The sequence below is a fragment of the Aythya ferina genome (assembly GCF_964211825.1).
Source record: "Aythya ferina genome assembly, chromosome: 2".
In the NCBI taxonomy this organism is placed as follows: Eukaryota; Metazoa; Chordata; class Aves; order Anseriformes; family Anatidae; genus Aythya; species Aythya ferina.
The window spans coordinates 109,886,461-109,907,405 of record NC_140297.1 but is presented as its reverse complement, the minus strand read 5'-3'; the positions used below and the strand labels follow the sequence as shown (position 1 = coordinate 109,907,405).

Below are 20,945 nucleotides of genomic sequence, written 5' to 3'. Positions count from 1 at the left end.
ACACCAGCAAACAAATGTATAGGTATGATTCATAGTGTGGATTAAGAAGATCCTTGCCATTTTCTCAAGTGGCACAGAAATCACTGAAAACACTGGCATCCTCAGTCCTTGATTCATGATTAGAATTGTCATTCTAGGCCGTAAAATTAAGGAACAGATTAAAGAGCATCATAAATCAATAGATTTATTTGAACATGCCTAAGCACACAAGAGATTTATGATATTTGCTCTGGAAAAACCTAAGGGGGTGGGGGGAGAAGAGGGGGAGGAAGCAAGTCTCTAAATCCACTAAATGCTTGAAATATTAAATAGCAATATTTTTCCAGCTAAGGGGTAGTCAGCGCTTTCATTATGTAGTATGAATTTCTCATTCCCTAGTCAAATAAGAGCTCTGAAGGGAATACTGGGTACAAATGCAGATGTTTCAAAAGGTGCAGGAGGCAAAAGAGGAAACAACCGAGCCGCCCAAGCAGTGCTCATTTGTGCAACCGAGGCACATTTTCAGGGACTCTGGGTTCACTCCAGGAGGTTGGTTTAATTGCTATGCTTGGCATCTGGCCCTGCCACCGTCTGCAGCATTAATCCTGGACCCACAAAGGGAGTGAATATTTGCAATTAGCGGCTAAGTCGCCCACCCTGTTTTGCCAGTACCTCCTTGAGCTGAATAAGGTGACCCAGTTTGTCCTTACAGGGCCCTGAGAGTGAGGCCCAGGTCAGGAACCTGAATGTACCTCCTGCCTGCTCCCTTGCACACTGGTGAAGCCGAGGGAATTTCATCTGGGCATCTTGTCATCTGTGGCGTTAAATTTCATTTCAACAGCTTGTCTGAGAATACCACAGAGAACTGAGATGTGCTGGAGGACATCCAGCTTCCTCCTCTGAACAGCTCTGAGCTTGGTCTTACATCTGAATGGGGCACTCGTGGTGTATTACTCAGTCTAAGGCAATTTCAGGCTGCCCAGAATGCTAATGACATGCTTTCTCCACAACATATTGTATCTTTAAGACAAGAGCCCTATTCCTGACATTGAAATTAAGAGCTTTGTTTTCATCATAATTCTTAATGAGCCTCAAGTATGCAAGGAGATTTCTGTGTTTCGTCACCCTAGTATTGTATGTGTCCTGTTCCAGCACTGTGAGTAGCTCCTGTAATGACAATAGGTGTACGTGCAGCCTTCTTATTCTTTATAATTTGCCATAACTGCTTAATGAAAGATTAGATTAATATTCCTGTTTTGGTCCTATTATTTACTAGCCCTCCCAGGAATGAAGCACAATGAGTACCAACAGGTGATTTGGTCTACAAGTATTTTTCTAGGCAGATGCATATTTTTCAAGAATGTTATAATGTAATTTATTATATGCAAATTCATCACTTTATATTTCATTAGTATTTAGTTTCCTGTAGATCATTAGCACGTGAATCTTTGGATGGCAGCTTATGCAATGTGCAAAGAATCACAGCCAGAAGTTCCCTACGGGGACAACATCTGTTATATTTGTTTTAAAGCACTGACATTATGATAACAATGCATAGCATGTATCTCCAGAAGTGATGATGGTTTTTACTTCTAATATTTATGTGGAAGTAAGACAAAAAAAAATTTTTTAATTACTGAGCAGAGGGCTCCACCTGTCCTACAATGTGAAACTGAAGAGGCTGCCATAACAGTAGCAGTCTAATTTGCCTTCTCTAGATAGCTTGGTGGTTTCTACAGGGCATCCAAAGTCACTCATAAAGTTATCATAAGAAGTAAAAGACTTAGATGTCAGAACAAATACTGATTATCTCCAGGGTTTCACTGCACTGAAAGGAAAGAGATAACATAAAACTCTAGAGTTACTGGCATCATCTTGTCTACAAAAAAAAAAAAAAAAAAAAATTCAATGGGACATTTTTTCATTAATTTCTGAGATGCGGCCTTAAAACTTTCAAAACACACTGCCCAAAGCCTCTCTTCTCAAGATGGGCATTGGCTATTGGGTAGCTGAAGGGATTTTGATGGATAAATGGGTGTGTGATTAAAGTGAAACAATTGATGTAGGCTGTGGCAGCCATAGGGTTAAATTTTGAGGTCTGCTGTGGCTTCAGTCATAGCAGCACCTAAGGTAGTGTAAGAAAAGCAGATAACTTATTTTACACCATCTTAGTGTGTTCCTGATTCTGGTGTGAGAGTGGCCTCACAAGGTGAGCCTCGCAGATGTAACTGAGAGCACGTTGCTCTGGCAGAAACAACCCTCAAGTGCATGGTCTTATAGCCAAGGATTCACAGAAATGTACAGGAGCCCTCCTGTAAAAAGGCTCCTTTCACAAAATCCCTCAGTGAAGCTCTTCAGGTGAGGGTGAAGGTCAGACCCCATAGTCTGAACCCCAGGGCAGATAATATTCCTGTGCCAAGCCCTCCTGAAGCGCCTGATGCAGGATCAGAAGCTAACTTCACTTTGCACCAAAGTGCACAAGGACTAAGGCAAACCTGGGAAGTAATAGGGAAGAGCTGCAGTCTGCTCTTGGACTTCCTCTGCCTCCTGTGAGATCCATACACACCAAAGTGATTTTGCCTGAAGACAAAGTTACAGCTCAAAACTAGCCTGGATTTTTATTTATTTATTTATTTTAATGTGTATGGGCTTTTCATTTAGTTTTAAGAGATAACTGTAAAAGTTGAATATGGTTTTCAAACAGAAGGTGGATGCAAACTATTACACCATTATATTAACATATGTTACTGGATAAAGAAAACTGCTACCACTCATACTAAAACAAATATTTTCATTCAGGATGTTATTTACTTACATTCTTTGGTTGGACAGCTCAGTCTCCTGGTGATTTTAGACATTTGCCAAAAGCAACATTCCAGCCACATTCCAGCAGGAATTGTCTACAGAGACCTTACAATATTTTGTCTCCATCTAAGATGTTAATAAAAGCAGCATTCATTGGGCAACACCAAATGATTTGTGGCAGTTTTTTAAAATGGTGTCATTGTTCTTGAGATTTGTGAGGTTTGAGTGAGAAAGCTGAAAGCCTACCCAAGTGACTGCTTTCCAAAATATTTTTTTAATAAGCCTTTTGTTCCTTCTTAACACTTTTAAGAAGCTTAGTTTGGTGAATACTGTATCCGCAGACCTCAGCTCAAAATATGGGTCAACCAGATTTGTATAAGTAAATGTATAAAAAATGTCAAAATTGCTGTGCTTTTTTTATTATTATCATTATTTTATTTTTATTTTTATTTTTTTCATGATTATCATCTTTGCAAGAGTTTACATTCTTGTATTTTTGGAATTCTAATGGCATGACCAATCCTTTTCCTAGTACACTTGAAGGTTATTATCATAACAAGTTTTTATCAAAAATCTGACAGATATGAACCTTGAAGGAAAATGTATTAATAAAACCAAAATTTTAATACTAATATTGGCTTGATTTTTGTTTTAAGAGTGGTTGTTGTTGCAGTATTAAGCTGTTTTCAAGAACAAGCTCCTTAGCCTTGCCTTGCTCCACTTGCAGGTGATGGAAATAAGCCTAATGCTTCAGTGGTTTGTAGATCTAAAATTAGGGTTACTGTTTTTTTGAAAGAGAAAAGAAGATGCAACAGCTGTGAGAGATGAAGTCAAGGGATGTATGGCAGATGAGCAGAGGGACTAACAATCCTGCATGTCCTGTTATTTCAGATATTGCTGTCAATATGGTAAGAGTTACCCTGTGGTGCCCTCTTTCATCTCATCCGGTACAGCAGAGCACCACAGAGTTACCAGACTCCCGATTTTGTCGTTATTCCTCCCAAATATCTCACGGCCTCTACTTCCCAAGCCTCCAGTCCTTAGGGCTCCCAGCTCCATAATACTCCCGCTTCAATCTGTGACCATTTTAAGGCTGCTGATCTTCTCATCAGAGAGCAATCCACATCTCCACTACAACCACACCTGCCTCCTAATCTAGCCCAAACCTATTCTCAGCTAAGTGTTCTTAGTCCTTTCACAGCTTATGCCTTGCTCTTGTGCCCCAAGCCCTTTTTGCCCACATGGTGTATCCTCTTTAGTCTCCATACCACAATCTTGCCCCCTCTCAACCTGCCATCCACTACTTCCAGCCCCTTCTTCCCATCCCAGCTTCACTAAGTCTCTCCAGTCTCCCCATTCCAAGTTTTCCAGTTCTTTTATACCCCCAGATTCAAACCTCCTTTTTCAGGCTTTCTTGACTCACTGGGAGTCCAACACGACAGCCAGGGCTCAGGTGTAGGCCTGCCCAGGTCATCACCTCCTTGGCTTGTGCCAGCCGTCAGTGTCCCTGCACACCCCTGCCTCCTTTCCTGTGCCCTTAGGTCTCTGAGAAACCTTCCCAGGTGGGATGAGGCATGGGAATCTCCCAGCAGAGGAAAGGAACTTGTCTGAGGAAAAACAGGGGTATGGTGGGTCCAGCCCCTCCACTTCTAACACAGTCTATGGATTAGTAGGCCAGAGAGCTTTAAAATTAGCTTGCTCTAGGGTTTTGTTTATTTTTAGTTTTGTATCTGAAGTCCCATCTCTTATGAGGAGACAAAAATCTGTTACTCGGTAACCTTTTGACCACAAACAAGGACAAAGAAAGGAAGGCTCTCAGAGATACATGCCCATGCTTGTGTTTCCTCTTAGGGAATGGTGACAAAAAGCTGGTCACCCAAGTCACCCATGATACCTATCTATTGTAATAAAGTTCAGGGGGTTTCTGAAGTTCCAGGTACAGAGATTCTGTCTCTGTACCAGTTCCTGTTTTTCTTCTGGCATTATAGACATGCTGGTGCCAGGTATCAAGGATGACTCCAGTGAACAGCTGCACTTGAATTCTTCCTGAAGATGGTCTCCAAAATGACTTGACAATTTTTAAAACCTTTACTTTAAATGCCAAGGGAAAATAGTAATTTCTTTTACCCTTTCCTCAGGCACATTGCATAAATTAAAGAAAAGAGAGAGATAAATAAATGGTTTATGATAGGAAGGGCAAAACCTACACCTGCACAATTGTTTGGTTGGGCTGATTTTAGTGCATCTTTTTTTTTTGCTATATACAAGTATTACAACTTTATTGTATTTCTATATTCCTGAACAGGTAGTTATGGTAAGGAAATCTGTTCTGACCTTAAAATACATCCGAAAAAAAAAAAAAAAAGATATGACCCTCAACTTGTTTCCTGCATAGTAAAAATGTTTGACTTGAGGGGGGTCAGATTGTTCGCATACAGCCTGTGTGCAAACATACCACAAACAGGAACCTCTTTAAACAAAACAAAAAAGAGGAAACATTTCTAACAAACCTGGTCGTGTCTCAGCTACAACAGGATCAGTGGTATTTGATGGTTTCCCAACCCCAGCCTGGTTTGTCGCCCGCACACGGAACACATAGCTCACACCTTCTGTTAGGCCACCTATCTGCAGGAAGCAAACAATACGTGCATGATTTATTACAAAATACTGATTTCCATTTCACATTTCTTACAGTTCTAGTCTTGATGCTTGACAATTATATTTCCTTTCTTTTTTGTTTTGCTCCTTTTCTAGTTGACAGATATTTCTTCCTCATTTTTTTTTCTCAGTTTGAGTGACATGACTAATCTGTTTGTTTTGCTCCTTCCTTGTATGCATAGCTAACATTTTAGCCAGTGTCATAACTGTCATTGATTTATTTATAAAAGGAGCATTGTTGTATTATTATTGGAACAGGATGTTTTTAACTCACGTCCGTTGACCTCTGGAACAGGACAGTCTTACTGCAGGTAAATTCTGGCTCTTAAAAACAAAATTATCAGGGCAAAATATCCCAGTCACACCCATCTAGAACCAGAATGGCACTTAACCCTATGCTTCTATGCTTTGTAGTGACTTGAGCAATCTTAATAATATTCTAACACCTGCAAATGCTCCTTTAAAACAGGTAATATTTTCCAAATGTTCTGAAAAACACAAAAGTAGTGAAGCCACTTCAGATATATCTCTGGAATTGAGGTACAGCTGATCACTTATTTAAAAGTCATTCCACAAAATGGTATAGTGGAAAAAGCTTGGGCTTTACTTGCCATTAAATGTGTAGAGAGGGTACTTTGTGTTGGAAAAAATCACCTACCACATTATCACAAAATCTGTTTTCGTGTCATCTGTTCTGTGTAGTGATGCCTACCTTACCCTTTAGGCAAGCAAATGCTAGGGAAGTCTCCTGTGTTATAAGAATGATAAGTAGTTTTAGGAGTGTTTCCTTTTGCTTTTAGGCTTCTCATACCGTATCCTCTTGCAAGTCACTGCCATGTATGACTACACGTTCATTATACATGTGTATCCTAGTGTTTCATTAAATGGAACCATGAAAGATGATACTATCTATGAATGAATTCTTCAAGATTGTACTGTCATACATCTATTTGAATCTTAAACTATTTTACCTTCAAGAATTTCTTTTGAAGTGGCTTCTCATTGACACTTCTCCAATGTTCCTCCTTTGCTTCAGTTTCCTTCATGTCAATGTAATAACCAGCTATAGGACTACGACCCGTATAAACTGGCTCTTTCCACAATAAAACCAAAGAATCCTTCCTGACTTCTGTGTATGTGACATCATGAGGTGGCCCTGAAAGGTAAGAGTGAAAATTGGAGTTGTGGTATCAAAAGAAAGCCCAAAGGGACTAATGCATAATTTTTCAACAATACAAAACCAGACACCACATTGCACACCCAGACCTGACACAACACGTGCAGTTCCATTGTCAGATGTAGACCAGATATGAATATGACCTCTACCTAATAAAAAGACTAGCCCCAAAAACAATCCAAATTTTTGAGATTTGGTATCTTGATCAAATATCCATGAACAAACAAAAATGACAAATAATCTCCAAAGTCGGGGAAATAAGTTAATTATTAAGCTGACATGCTGCTTCAAGGACTGTTCTAAAGTCCACTGATATCAATGGAGATTGTTTTCATTAATTTCAATGGGTGTTAAAAGGTTAGAGATCTGGCCTTGAGGCGATATGTTTACACACAGGCTACAGGACTTCATTCTTCTTTGCCTTGTCCCTTAGACAGGTGCTTATGTCTACCACTTAAACCAGGAAGCACAGTGGAAGACACAGTAGAGAAACCAAACAGGAAAGATAAAGAAAATACAAGCTGCTTGTAAATTGTTACTTGTTACATGGGGATTGCTTAATGCATCAGTGCATCAAACCAAAGTGATGGAGATTTAGGCCTGGGTATGAACTTCAGAGCCCATTGACTCCCCTGGAACTAAGGACATTGACAATTTAGATTAGTTGTCCAAGAGCACCTTGTGGCAGGCAGTAACCTCAACATCCCACTCAGGATCCTACCAGGTACAGCAATGGTCCATTCTTCACATTTGAAGGGCTGGCTGGGTAGGGAGGGTGTCCCGACCCCAGCCAGGTTTGCTGCAGCCACCTGGAACTGGTACACCATGTTTTCCTTCAGGTTTTGTATCTGCAGAACCAATAAAATGGTACTTATTAACTTTGGGTTAAGGTTTTAGGAGAAAGTCACAATGACAATTATTCAGCACACGAGCATGCTTTTAAGTGCCCAAAGAGATGAAAGCTTTATTGACATCATACATTAAGGGGATAACTCTCCTGCCTTTCCTTTTTCGGTGGTAGAGCATACATGAGTGTTCTTAGCATGCTCAAACTCTAAAACCCTGTTCCTATTGAAGACATTTTGGTTGTCAGGGAGGGAGCAGGGTATTGCTCAACAGGTATACTGATATGTCTTGTGATACAGAGCAAGTTCACTTCAGGCAAGAGTTGTCCTTGCAGCAGGGTGAAACCCAGTCCCAGCATTACTTTACAATTGTAAAGCAGCTCAGCTAAGTTGTAGCTAGCAATGTACCTCTAAATTGGGTCAAAAACTAATCACAAAAGCCAGCTGGCACAGAGCTAGTTCCACCACCACTAAGCACTGGGGTAGGTCCACCAAGTCCACTAGGAATGCCAGTTGTTCTGAGGGCCTGACTAACAAAAATTTAGGCTATGTCCAGAGGAATGAATTCACAGATGAATTCTGTGCCAGAATAACAGATAAGTTTGCAAATAATTTTGCTGAGAAGTTTAACAAAATTAATTAAATTTTATCATCCATATGCTTCTCTATTCTTTACCGAATTACTTGTTAAACAAGAGGATTAATGCAATAAGGTTAACAATGTGGACATTGCACTAAACGTATACATAAAACTTCTGTGAACAGACAATTTTTATCACCTTGAACAAACACTAACAAGAAAGTTAGTAGAATGATAAGAGTATTTCACTGCACTATGGAATTTCTGTAGTACAAGAAGCTACAGTTTCCGTAACACATTAACTATCCTACATAAAACCACTGCTTTAATACCATCTGTTAGTTTTCTGAGGTCACCCTTACTAGTGTAATAATGTCCATTATTTGTGTACCACCTTTCAAGCAAAGACTCTTAAAAACCCTAGAGGAAATAAAACAAATAATTTAATATGATTCTTAATATACTTAAGGTATGTTTGCATGAGAAGACACAACAGAAACATGTGCCATGGATGTAAAAGCCTCTGAACAGCAATCTGCACACTGAATCATAATTCATCTTAATCTTTAAGATGTCTTTTGGAAATATTGTTTGCACCCCCAGCAATAGCAGAAGTTGACCTCTTACCCTGTATGCCCTCTCACTGATGGCCTTAATGTTGGCCTCCATCCATTTCCCAGGGACTCCACCAATCACTTCACGATAGTTCACGTAGTAGCCGGTAATTTCAGTTCCACCGGTGACTTTGGGTTGTTTCCATCCTAGTGCCATTGAGTCACGAACACTCTCAAGTACCGTGATGTCATAAGGTGGAGATGGAGCAGCTGTTTTAACATGAACAACACATAAGTAGGAAGTAATGTTTCAATAGGCAGACAGGTGTTTGGTTATCATATTCAGGTGGCCCCCATCGTGCATTTCCAGGTTAGGAGAATATTTGCTTAGCTGGGGGGAGGGGGCTGCACTGGAATGAGAAATGCAGAATAAAAGCTTCCATAAACCAAATGTAAACATCCAAACTGCATAGGAATTAATTTTCAAAATCATTTGTTTTTTGAGAAGCAAGCTGAGACATAGTGAAAGAATGTGTTGCAATTGCAGCTCTGATGTAAGTGATGAGGAATCGCTTTAAAACCGTGAAAAATGAGGAACTAAAACTAACATTACAAGAAAAGTTAAAAGTTGGAGATGCAATGATTTGTTTTCTTTTGCTGAAAGTGAACCTTTTTTTCACACACATATTTATTGTAGCTCATTTGTTTAATAGGCTCGCATTCTTCCCTTCACAGAATGTAGCTTATCTGTGTTTTATTTTTATTATTAAATTTACACACTGTGCAAATTTTATCATTGCACCCTTCACGTCATCTTACCTTAATGGAAGGAAGCATGATCACAGGCACTGTAGACTGACCAGAAATGGAACACGTCTGTTACTGGAACTTACTTTAGAAAATTTGCAGCATTATCCTCTTTTTTTTTATAAATACTTTTCAAAAATACAGAAATCATTAACTTCATCCCAATCCATTTTCTTATAATGCTTTCTCTATATCTATTGGGGTAATATTTGCCCACACTCAGTACATCACGTACCAGTTAAGAGCACTGTTTGTGACCTTCAAGTTCTAATTTTGATGGAAATCCTTCATCATATATATTTCCCTTTGTCTTTGGAGTTTTATCATGCAGTCAGCTAGCCCCAGGTGCCTGTAGTTTGTTGGCTACAAGCTTTTTGGATCTCACTTCATAAATCTCCCATGGCATGGGAGGTGAACTAAATTAGTTCACTGGCCAGGTACCAGGACTTGAATGAAATTCAAGCTCCGTATTTCTTAGGCATGATGGGTGTTTAGGCGTTGACAACATAAAATGTGATTTTGTCCATGTGTCTTCAACTTAATAGGTATCCCTCATTATGTATTATCATCAGTCAGAAATAGAACACAACATTCATTAGCACTGCATCTCAGAGGATAAGCTGTAGCTTAGGCATAAATTCACAAAGGATCTTCATGTATCTTAACACAACATAGATTTTCATGCTTACCATCATAACCAGATTTTGTTTCCTTCACACACACATAACCCAGAGACTAGGTAAGAAGACTCCTAACAGAGAACAAATTACGGATGTGATATGGAAGTCATACAGTATTGGATACATTAATATGTACTCAGACGAGCTATTAAATTAGTAAATGGGTGTATATATTTCACTTTCAATAGTTTCTAAGTTTGTGAAGCGGTCTCTGATAACATTACATGCATAATGACCTTAACAGAGAGTCGAGCACATAATTAATAGGTCTGCTGGAAGATGCATCACTGGAGAGAACGTTCACTTGCGGCGTGGAAGAGTACAGGTTGCACCCATTCAAAGGGGATGTACCAGAGCTGTGAAAGCTATTTATTTATTAACTCTCACCTACATCTTTCTTCTTTGTCACTTTTTCCAGTGTCAAAGGATCCCCAGGTTGAGACTTACTTGCCTGCTCAGCAGCAACTTTTTGTGGTGCAGATTTGACAGCGTCCTTAACCATTTCTCTCATGTTATTGTCTCCTGTACTGCCCAGTTTGTCAGAGCTACTGGGTAGCGGGTCTCTATTAAATTTAGCATTGCATTTTAGCAAAGCATCTGTGTCAAATATAGGCTGGGAGGACTCATGCATGCCTTCCCAGCTGGTAGTGCAGTCTGTTAGTCCGCCAGCTTTACCACTCAGTTCAGGACACACACCATGAAGCAGTCCTCCCCCTATAATCACCAGAAAACAGCAAAGACATTTTTAATTAGAGTACATTATTTTTTCTTCATTTACTCAACAGAGTGAAGAAATGCAAACAGTGAACAATACAGCCAAAATATGACAAATCACAGTTTTTATGGACAAAAAGCTAAGCACAGACTCACAGAAATTTGAAATGCATAGAATACCTCTCAACCTCCTCACAAATTATGTTCTTTTAATAATGTCTAATTTTCAGAGCAGAAGAAAAATGAAACGTTAATGGTAATCTTCACTTGCTATAATTATTTTAGTATTAGATCTTCCAACTCATATTTTGATCCTTTTAACATGATCTCATAAAATTGCCTGGGGCCACATCTCTCTGCTCTATGACTGAGAGTTATGCAATTTCAATACAAATGAGAGTGAGTGTGTTGCAGACACACAATTTGTTCTAGTACAATGATCTCATTAATCCTTATGGATTAGTTCAGGCAGTGGCAAACAGAAATAATTCATTAACAAAGGGAGAACACACAGGGTTATAGAAGGTTTGCAAAAAGCATACCACATTTATTATTAGGTTTAGGTGTGGAAGCATGTTTCTTAGGAGCTGCCTGTATATGAGATGGTGTGCATTAGAGGTGATAAATACCACTTTAGAGGGTCCAAACGACATTCCTTTTTCCAGGATGGCTATGAAGTGAACTTAGTAGTGCTCTCCTACAGTGGTTCACAAGAAACAGCTGGAGAAGGCTGAATGGTGAAGGTGAACTGTCTACAAGAGTGCAGTAACAGTGAAAGTGTGACTGTGAGGCAATAGATAGACTCTATAGAGAAAGCATTATTTGTGGACAGCATTGTAAACCAAAACAATCAATTACAAATAAATGCTGAGACCATCTTTACTTCTAAGGTATATAATATATATATATATATTTACCATTGAACAGAGTAATGGGAAATAACTTACCAATTGCTGCTTGCACCTCTATAGGCTCTGAATCCTGGGAAAATTCGCTGAGTCCAGCTGCATTAACAGCTCTGACTCTGAAAATGTACTTCTCGCCATTGGTGAGCCCATGGCAAATGAATCTAAAAACAAACCAATGAAGGAATATTATGAAGAAAGTAATATTAAAAAAAAAAAAAAAGAGAATGGGGAAGCATTTCTTCTGTAAAATTTATTCTGCTTTCTGAAAACTGAGGATAAAACATGAACCCAGAGACTTCTGTGAAGGTCAGAGAATGCAGAATGTGTCTAAGCACCTCATTCATGCATATAAAATAATGTTGAATTCATGTATCTTTAGATATATCCCTTTTTACCAATACTCTTGCCCCCCTAAGACTATACAAGTTCTTCTGTTACCAAAGGGCCTACTTATCTTACCTTTGATGATGTATAAAATCCATACTTCTTAATGGGAACAATGCAAAAATCTTCAGAGACAAGATTTAGTTTATATTTGCATGTGGGATACCTTCATGGCATATGCAAAAGACAGCTGTATCACAAGTTCCCATCGTTTACTTCCAATCAGAAGTGAAAAATTTTAGCATTCACAGATATTATAGGGCATTGTATAAGAGCTAAAAAAAAGTACCCAAATTTTTATTGAATTTTTTTGGTTCTATAATCTAAGTCAGACAGACTCTTGTATTAGAATAGTTTTTCTGCTTTATTGCATAATGAATGCATTGAAAAAATGTATTTTTTCTTCTGGCACAAACCCTGAAAAAATAAAAGAAAAAAGAAAAAAAAAATCCCAACACAGAAAATGTTTAATTTGGAAAAAAATGTGTTTTGGAAGTTTCAATATTTTACTCCAAAAATACATTTATTTTTCCACGTGTATTTTAAGTGTATTTTACTTCACATTCCTTTTATTTTGCCCTACTTCATAATTTTATATTCTGCATTTACAATGCTGGCATCATACAACGATGTCCAGCAGCAAAAAAAAAAAGTGTGGAAAACATAAAACATATTCAAAAAATCAAAATTTTACTATAGGGAGAAAAATAAAACCTGAATCAAAATTTTCAGAACAGAATTTTCACTACCCATTCTACTAGACTTTTCCGAATCATTTGCTTTCACTTGGATTTGTGAAGAAAACAATTCAAAACATCAAAATATACTGTGGCAAGCAATCTATGAGCTACATTTAATGCTTTGAAATTGACTCAGCCAGAAAACCAACAGTTAACAGACAGCCTGCGCCTGTCTGTATCATAAATTATATTGTGTAGAATATAAATGCAGTGGTAGAAATTTAAACAGTGCAATTACATAGCAAGATACTGTAATTCAAAACAACATTTTTATTTCTAAGGTGAATAAATATCACATTTTATATTCTGAAATAATACAATAATATTATTCTGAAATAATATAATAATAATTTTATATTCTGAAATAAGCAAATAGCACAAAACTTCACCAACACTTGCATGAAACACTATGTGAAAGCACATAATATTCATAGAATCATAGAATTGTTTAGGTTGGAGAAGACCTCTAAGATCTTACTATCACACACGGCTTAAGAGTGTTCATTAATATCTTGATAATTGCAAGTGAAAGAGTAGTTAGAAAGTAATATTGTTAGCATGATATAATCCACATTTCCTCCTGACATGCTAGATATACAGTCCTATAAATGTTTACAGCAGTCTTCCAAATGAAGGACTTTTCTTCCAAACATTATGCAGTTTAGTTTTCCATATTTGTAAGTTCCCTCATTCCTCACTGTACTGTTTTTCATCAAGCTGATAGGTTGTACAATAGTTAGAACTAGTGAGCTGTTTCTCTTGGTGGCTGGGAATCACATAAACACAATCAATCAATCAATCAAAACCAACCAACCAAACAAAAACTGGTGACCATAATTTCCATGCTTTCAAATCCATTACCTCGTGCCTTTCACTGGATTGTTGTTGCATGGTTCCCAATGACCAGACCCAACCACACTTGACTCAATGTAGTACCCAACCAGCTCCTTGGCATCTGGGGGTTCAGTCCAAGTGACAACAACGGATGTGTCTGTATTCCTAGTTGGCATAATACGGCCAGGAGGTTTGGGGATATCTTTGGGAGAGAAACATAAATAAATTAATGACCAGCCAGTCAAATTTAACAAATAAAAAATAAGGGTGACATCTTATTCTTGACTGTATTAACACAATGAATGCTCTTTTAACCCCTCTAAAATCCACAGTGATCTCAAACAAGTAATTTTGTACAACATGACAGGATCAGTAAGTTCAAGGTTTTGGTGATGATATTCCTCATGTCTCCATTGCATACAGTTTGGGACATTTCCTTCAGATTACATTTAGGTTATTTCTCTGTGCTGAACATCTGCACCAGAAATGTCATGTGGAGCTTTCTAAAAAGGAAAAAGTGTCAGATGCACTTTGAAGGATTCTGTACAGGCCACAGGAGTCAGAAACCAATGCCCCTATTAAATAGCAAAATGCATCTAAGTGGTTTTTGAAGAGAGCTGTTTTACTCTTCTTCTTAAGGAATTGTAGTTCATGTGTGTCAAACTGTTCTGTGAGCTGAACCAGTATGCAGTAAACAGAGATGACCTGGGACTTAAATCTGTATTGTTGTTCTGAAAAAGAAAATGCTCATGTAGACAAAGCTACTATGTAGCTAGTAGACAAGCTACTAATACTTTACTGCGATGAACATCTGGGACTTTCTTCCAGTAGAAATAGTTTCTGCATCCATATAAGTATTAACTTCTTCACTTTAGTTTGATTTGGCAAACAAGGAAGGTTAAACTCTACTAATGTCTGTGCTTATTTTCAATACAGACTAAGTAAAACAGAATGGTTTTGTCCTTTCTTAAGTTTTCATTTTCTTCCATTGTTTGAATCTTTACAGTTCTTGGCGTTATTATTTGCAGCTCAGTTCCCTTGGTTTCTATCTGCCATTTGACTATATGTTAGAGGTTCAATGACCTAATCCAAAATTATGTTAAATAAAGGGAATATATCACTGACTCTTCATATTTGATTTAGCAGCTGGACAGCTATCTTCAAGCAAAACAATTACATCATAAACTGAAAAAGAATCATGAAGGTAACTTAATACTTATGACCACACACTTACCAAGTTTGTCATCCACCACAGTGGCTTCAGTCGCTTCTGAAGGCTCACCAATTCCTGCTGAATTGCAACAGCGAACCCGGAAGCAGTAGGATTTGCCTTCAGCCAAATCAAAAACTGCAAAGCGAGGAGACTTCACAGGAATCTCAGTGTTCACCCTTTGCCACTCCTCGGTGCCAGCAACGCACTGCAAACCCAGAAACAACTTTTGCAGTAGAAGTCTTTGACCAATGAGAATCTAACCTGACAAGGCTTTCTACATGCACCATCAAATGCACATCTGACATGGAAAACAAGGAGTCATGTTCCTGGTTTCAGCCATTCCACAGAATAAGGTGTATTTCAAAGCTTATGAATCTGCCCACCTACTCCAGAAGTCACACATACAAGCTTACTGCTTGTAATATATCAAAGCTAAACACTTCTCCACAGCAAGGAAGTGATGTTGCTATCAACTGTATTCAGTTCCGTACCTAACCCTATAGACCACCCTCAAAAGAAGTTCTGTAGTCATTCAACATCATCCAGAGAACAAAACTCTAATATTACCACGTTGCTTCTAGATGCCATTATGCCACTCCTGAGGATGTTTTTGGGTGACTTCCAGAATTAATCAGAATTAATTAGTCTGACTTCCATTTCCCAGAGGAGAAAATACAAAATAAAGGCATGTGCATTTTATTTGTGAATTGTTTTTATCTCTGCTGCTAGAAGCTCTACATACCATGGTCACTTATACTGCTAATATTAACAATCAACTTATGCCTTACATTAAAGATAATTTCAAATAATAGGTCCTGTTTCTGAGGGATTTCAAATTCTCAAGAGAACATTATCTCAATACGTGACACTAATGTTCGGTACTCAGCATGCAATAGGTTATCAAAAAGCTTTCTTATATGGAAACTCAAAATTCATATATTCATCCTCTCTGAGACTGTTGCTAAGTGAAACTCATTTATTTAGACTAGATTTCATAAGAGATGAAAAACACATAATGGGAAGATATTTATATCTCCCATGATGACAGCTCTAGAGTGATAGGGAAAAGCACAGATAAAAAAGTTAGTGGAAACCATGAGACACTATTAAAATGGTGGTGGTGAAGATCTTTCTAGGCTATCAGCCATGTGAAAAACAGCTCAGAAAAGCAGGACATTGAAATTAAAAGTGATTCTGTTCTAGAAAAATAAAAATTGTCCCCTTTGTTGAGTTGGTGAAGCAAATGGAAAGCTAACGAAGACAATAAATATGAAAAGGCAGCTGGAGAAGAAAGTGCTGATGCCAAGAAACTCTCTCACAGAATGCCTCCCTCCAAAATGTTAACAGTCCGTCCCTCAAGACAAGCTTATTTTATACGAATGATATATATACAGCTCTGATTTTGCCCTGTGCTTTCTCATTATAGAGTGGGTTTGCCAGCCTATCTACCCTATGGTCGGTCAATGACACAGTTCATGAAAGGCTATTACAGTGTGTGACACATTCTACATCCATTTTTGTAATTACATGTATCATTTTATTTTTTTTTCTCCTACTTTATCTTAATCTACAGCAACAATTATGTCAATAAACATCTAGTCCTAGCCTGAGTTTGAAAGTGGAAATGAAATTCCAGAAAAGCCGGCAAAGAAAACTTTAAAAAAGATTGCCACAACATGATTCTGATTTTCTCTGGTTTTACCTTTTCCACAAAGTACATGATACCCTCATGGCCCCGCTGTCCAGGAGGTTTCCAGCTAAGCACAACATAGTTCTTTGTGGCTTCAATAACTTGGAGGTCTGTAGGTGGACCAGGAACAACACCCTCTGAAGTACAGGGGAGAAGAGTAGGAAATGGAAATGAGTATGAATTCCTTCATATTTGTATCAGAATCAGTGCTGTGATTAAAGTATAGGACAGGTATTAACATATCTTGGCACCTGATATTTTTAGAAAACATAGTATTTAAAGCAATCTATGTACTGGTTTTAAATGTCATTGTTATAATGTTAAACATGTTTATTTATTAAGTCCTCAATAACGAAACCTAAAGCCAGAGTTGTTCAAGGTTGAGTGACTCTTCAGAACAACGAACTTTGGGTGTGTGCCAAAGTCCATTGAACTCAATGGAAGTTTTCCTAGTTACTCAGCCAGACTTTTGTAGGCAAAAGGGCTGTGTTTACCTGCAGGTTCTTCCTCAGTGACAATAATCTGTCCTGTCCAGGGAGCGGAAGGGTGACCTGAAACAGATGTCATAGAGAGGATGGAAATGAGAATTTTCATGAACTTTTGAAATATTGAGCAAACTGAGTCCTTTGTGGTTCAAAACTAACGTTTGCAGGATTCACATGAGCTCAGTTCTTGGTGACTGCTGTGACTGTTACTCGTGTAGGGATACTCAAACCTAGTTTAAAGCAGTTCTGTAACCAATACATCAGGAAAAAATTAATCAACAGAGGCACATATTCCTTGCTGAAATTTCTCTGAAGTCACTTAAGTGACAAGCAGAGGTATTTAGCTCACTCAGAGGTATTAAGCTCACTTGTTTTTAGAGAATTAACTTCATTTTCCATACTCTGTTCATTTGGTTTATAAGCTCACTCATTAAAGGAAGAGGCAAGGCTGCTCTTCATCTCTTTTTAACCCACTTTCCCTCACATTTCCAGCTTTCAGAACAAGGGTCATAGTCACAGACAGAAATTACTCAGCCTGACTCAACACACCAACTTGATATGCTTTGGGTGGCTCTCTCAGTGCCTTTGCATTATCATATTATCACAGCTATGTAGCTCAATGCTGTCAGCCAGGTCAATGCATTTTCAGAGATAATTTTTGCAACTGCTGTTCTCCACCTCCATGTGCTTCACCTTACATTGGCTGATTTGTTTTGGAAATTAGACTAGAGATGGAGCAGATGGGAAGAAAAGTGGATCATGAGGGAGAAAAGGAGATGCAACAGGTCACCAAAATCAGACTCCCTCTCCTGAGACAGCTTCCACACTTCCCAGTGAAAAGCAAAAGCCCTCCCAGATTTCAGGTTTCACGTGTGACCACAGTATTTCCTAGTAGTGTCATACCTGGCCATTTTAAATAGTAAAACTTCAGTGATGAGTAGAAATACCTGGATTTCAGGCATGTGATTTTGGGATGTGGGTGGAGAAGGGGAATTTGAAGCAAACTTTTAGTTAAATTCATCACCCAGGACTTTGTGTCTAGGACGTCTCCAGGCTACAGGAGAAATATGCCTGACTTGTAAAAAGTTAACTGTTAAGCAGAGGGCTTGAGATCAATAATCTGTTGGGCTGCCCTGATATTTTGCTGATGTTATTGAAAGACTTTGGTCATCACATGAGTGCAGAATCAGCCGCCCTTGCCTGCAGCACAGAGGGTGACTATTCACAGGATCCACTCAGCTATTTTGCTGGTGGAACAAAAGCAAGTCTCTTCAGGCAATTTACTCTCCTGTGCCTTTTCCCTGCTTTCTGCAAGTCCAGAGTGCAGCACTGTAGCCAGCAAAGCCATTCAAGCTGTTGGAGCGCTTTGTGCAAAGAGCACTGAGATGAATCCTTCTTGGCAAACGTCTCCAAAAAATATTTTGTTTTTGCATTGCTCCCTCTAGTGGGATTTTGAAGGCTTAAGAGTAAATAGTGAGACTTTTTATTTATTTATTTTTCATACAGCTTCTTAAGCCTTTCAGGCAAGCTACAAAAAGCATGTCTTACTTCTAAGCCTGGCTCTGTCAGCAGGATCCAGGGCAGCCACGGGCTCGGACACCCGTGACGGTAGGCTAATGCCAACTTTATTCACCGCTCGGACTCGGAAGATGTAGGAGCGGCCCTCAATCAGACCAGTGACAGGAAAACGGGCGAACTTCACAGGAGTCTCATTGCACTGGGTCCAGTGGGTGGTGCCAACCTCACACCTGAAACATACAAACAGCAGGAAGGAGTAGTGCTGGGAAGGGAAAAACACAGACTCCAGGCACCCAGACCTTTAGTTTCACCATCCGTTCACGTTCATTGCCTGAAGCAAGCCAGCTTCCCCAGCACTGGTGTCTGCTGGTGAAACCAAAGCAGCTGCAGAAGGGGTCAGGGTCGAAGTGCCACCTGCCTATGCACTGAATCCCCTGCAGCTGTGCTCCATCTTTCCCGAACTGGGGAGGGGACACAGACAGAACTCACTCCACTGTTCAACCCTTCAAAGTATGCTCTGGGAGGCTCGGGGAGTGTCAGCTTCAGCATACTTGAAGGGACATGAAATACATGTATCCTTGGCAGTTGCCAGGAGCAGAGCTCATCCTGCATGCATTTGCCCTACTGTACAGCAAGAGGCTTCATGGTGTGTGGAAGCCTCTGTTCAGATTTCATCTGTGACCAACCCAGAACACAGAGAGCTGTAAATATGACTGAAGTCAGAAACCCAGCTTCAAATTTGAAGAATTTGAAGCCCTGCTTTGGATGCTGCTGTGGTTGCAAATGTTGTAACGATGAGACCCAGCAGTGTGGTGCTCATTCCACTGCTAAGCCTCACACCCTGGTGAGACACAGTTTTTTTGGCAGAAAGAAGAGAACCAGCAGCAGGGAGAGCAACGACTCCTGCTCAGGGAGCTAGCAGGAGCCATCACCCCAGGAGCCCTTGTAGGTGGCTTCCCAGCATCCAGCCACATGGGCAGCAGGAAAAGGAACCAGCAGCTCAGGAGATGCATTTTATTGCTGCTGATTTTTTATTGATACCTGCTGAAGTAAATGTTAGGGGGAAGCCTAGATTTCTCAGTACATGCAAACTTCTGTTTTCTGGCAAGTGTTACGGTCTTACTAAGGGTGGTTTTGTGGTCCAGGTTTCTGCTCAGCGTGAAGGATGCCCTAGTTTTAGCTTTAGCACAGACTGTTCGTGCTGCTTTAGGTGGCTTGCTCATGCTGCAAGGGCTAGCCTGGCTGAATATCTGGGTGTCTAAATACCTACCCTAAAATCAAACACTACCAAAGACATGCAAATGTATGCTCTTTAATGGATTTCTCCTCTGCAAGGTTCTGTGAGGAAGCTGAGTGCTTTCAACACTGTTTTCTCAGTAACTGATCCACAGGCAGAATTTGCGATTTGCCAAAGCGCAGCAGGGAACATTTCTAACAGTCCTGAGCTTAGTATCTGACCCCATCTTCTAGAATCCCATGACAGAAAGACACCAATTTCGTTAGGTGGACCTGGGTGTGTGCTGCTGCTCAAACAACCCAAAGGAAGCTGTTTTTGGTACTGCAGAAATAAAGAGACTGCTTCACCCCACAGGGCCCACAAAAGGACACGCTGCTGTGTCTTTGGGGCTGAAGGGTATGACAAGGCAACATTGCGAGGTGGAAAGTAAACTTGGCCACATGGGGAAATATGCACCACAGGCCATGCTATATCCACGTATTAACATGACAGAAAATGGGCATTTGCTGCTGGGCAGTTTATACCAAAGCACGGCAGTTGATTTATGGTGATGTGCTGGAGAACAGTAACATAGCTTTGAATTGAACAGGAACTCCATGTCACTGATGATGTATTATTCTATTACTGAAATTCAAAAAAATATTACCAACTCTGAAAACTTCACTGTAAGTCTCAAAATAGTGACTGAATTTCTTAAATCCCAAGCTTCTGGAATCCTGTCATGGTGTGACATATTCAGCTTTCATATTTTTAGAAATTATCTTCAATTCTTATAATTGAATTGAAAAACACATAAACGCAATTTGCTTGTGAACATGAGAACTTGAAAAACAACAGCACATAAAGAAATCCAACTCCCTTTGGAATAAGATTTTGCTTTCTGGGGCATGGTAACTATTTGGAAACAGGAGGGAGAGCTCTGATCTTGAAGGAACTGACCCTGTGAGGTACCAGCACTGTAAAATCCTGAGGCCTTTTGAGCCTCACAAGAATCAGTGAGAGCTCAGCAGTGATTTGCAGAATCATTTCTGTGTATTGAAACAAACCAAGGCATAATTATTTCCCTGAAATTTAGATCAGGCCCAGCCAATCTAATCTAAGACAAAAAGTTGTTTTTTTCTGGCAAGCACGAAGAAT

At 39.3% G+C, this 20,945-nt stretch overlaps 1 protein-coding gene across 6 annotated transcripts in view; it reads right to left on the bottom strand.

Moving 5' to 3' along the window:
• The window catches only part of MYOM1 (myomesin 1), a 78,233-nt gene that overhangs the window by 26,551 nt on the left and 30,737 nt on the right, over positions 1–20,945 (bottom strand). For 3 of the 6 annotated variants that reach the window (XM_084510671.1, XM_084510673.1, XM_084510672.1), the window contains exons 12-22: positions 18,602–18,801; positions 17,063–17,119; positions 16,581–16,705; positions 14,900–15,083; positions 13,693–13,867; positions 11,747–11,868; positions 10,473–10,799; positions 8,672–8,868; positions 7,341–7,467; positions 6,414–6,598; positions 5,295–5,409 (exon numbers count right to left, since the gene is read on the bottom strand). In XM_084510671.1, coding sequence (XP_084366797.1) covers positions 5,295–5,409; positions 6,414–6,598; positions 7,341–7,467; positions 8,672–8,868; positions 10,473–10,799; positions 11,747–11,868; positions 13,693–13,867; positions 14,900–15,083; positions 16,581–16,705; positions 17,063–17,119; positions 18,602–18,801 — 1,814 coding nt within the window. The remainder of the gene's footprint in view (positions 1–5,294; positions 5,410–6,413; positions 6,599–7,340; positions 7,468–8,671; positions 8,869–10,472; positions 10,800–11,746; positions 11,869–13,692; positions 13,868–14,899; positions 15,084–16,580; positions 16,706–17,062; positions 17,120–18,601; positions 18,802–20,945) is intronic. The other 3 variants (XM_084510675.1, XM_084510676.1, XM_084510674.1) reach the window with 2 other exon arrangements.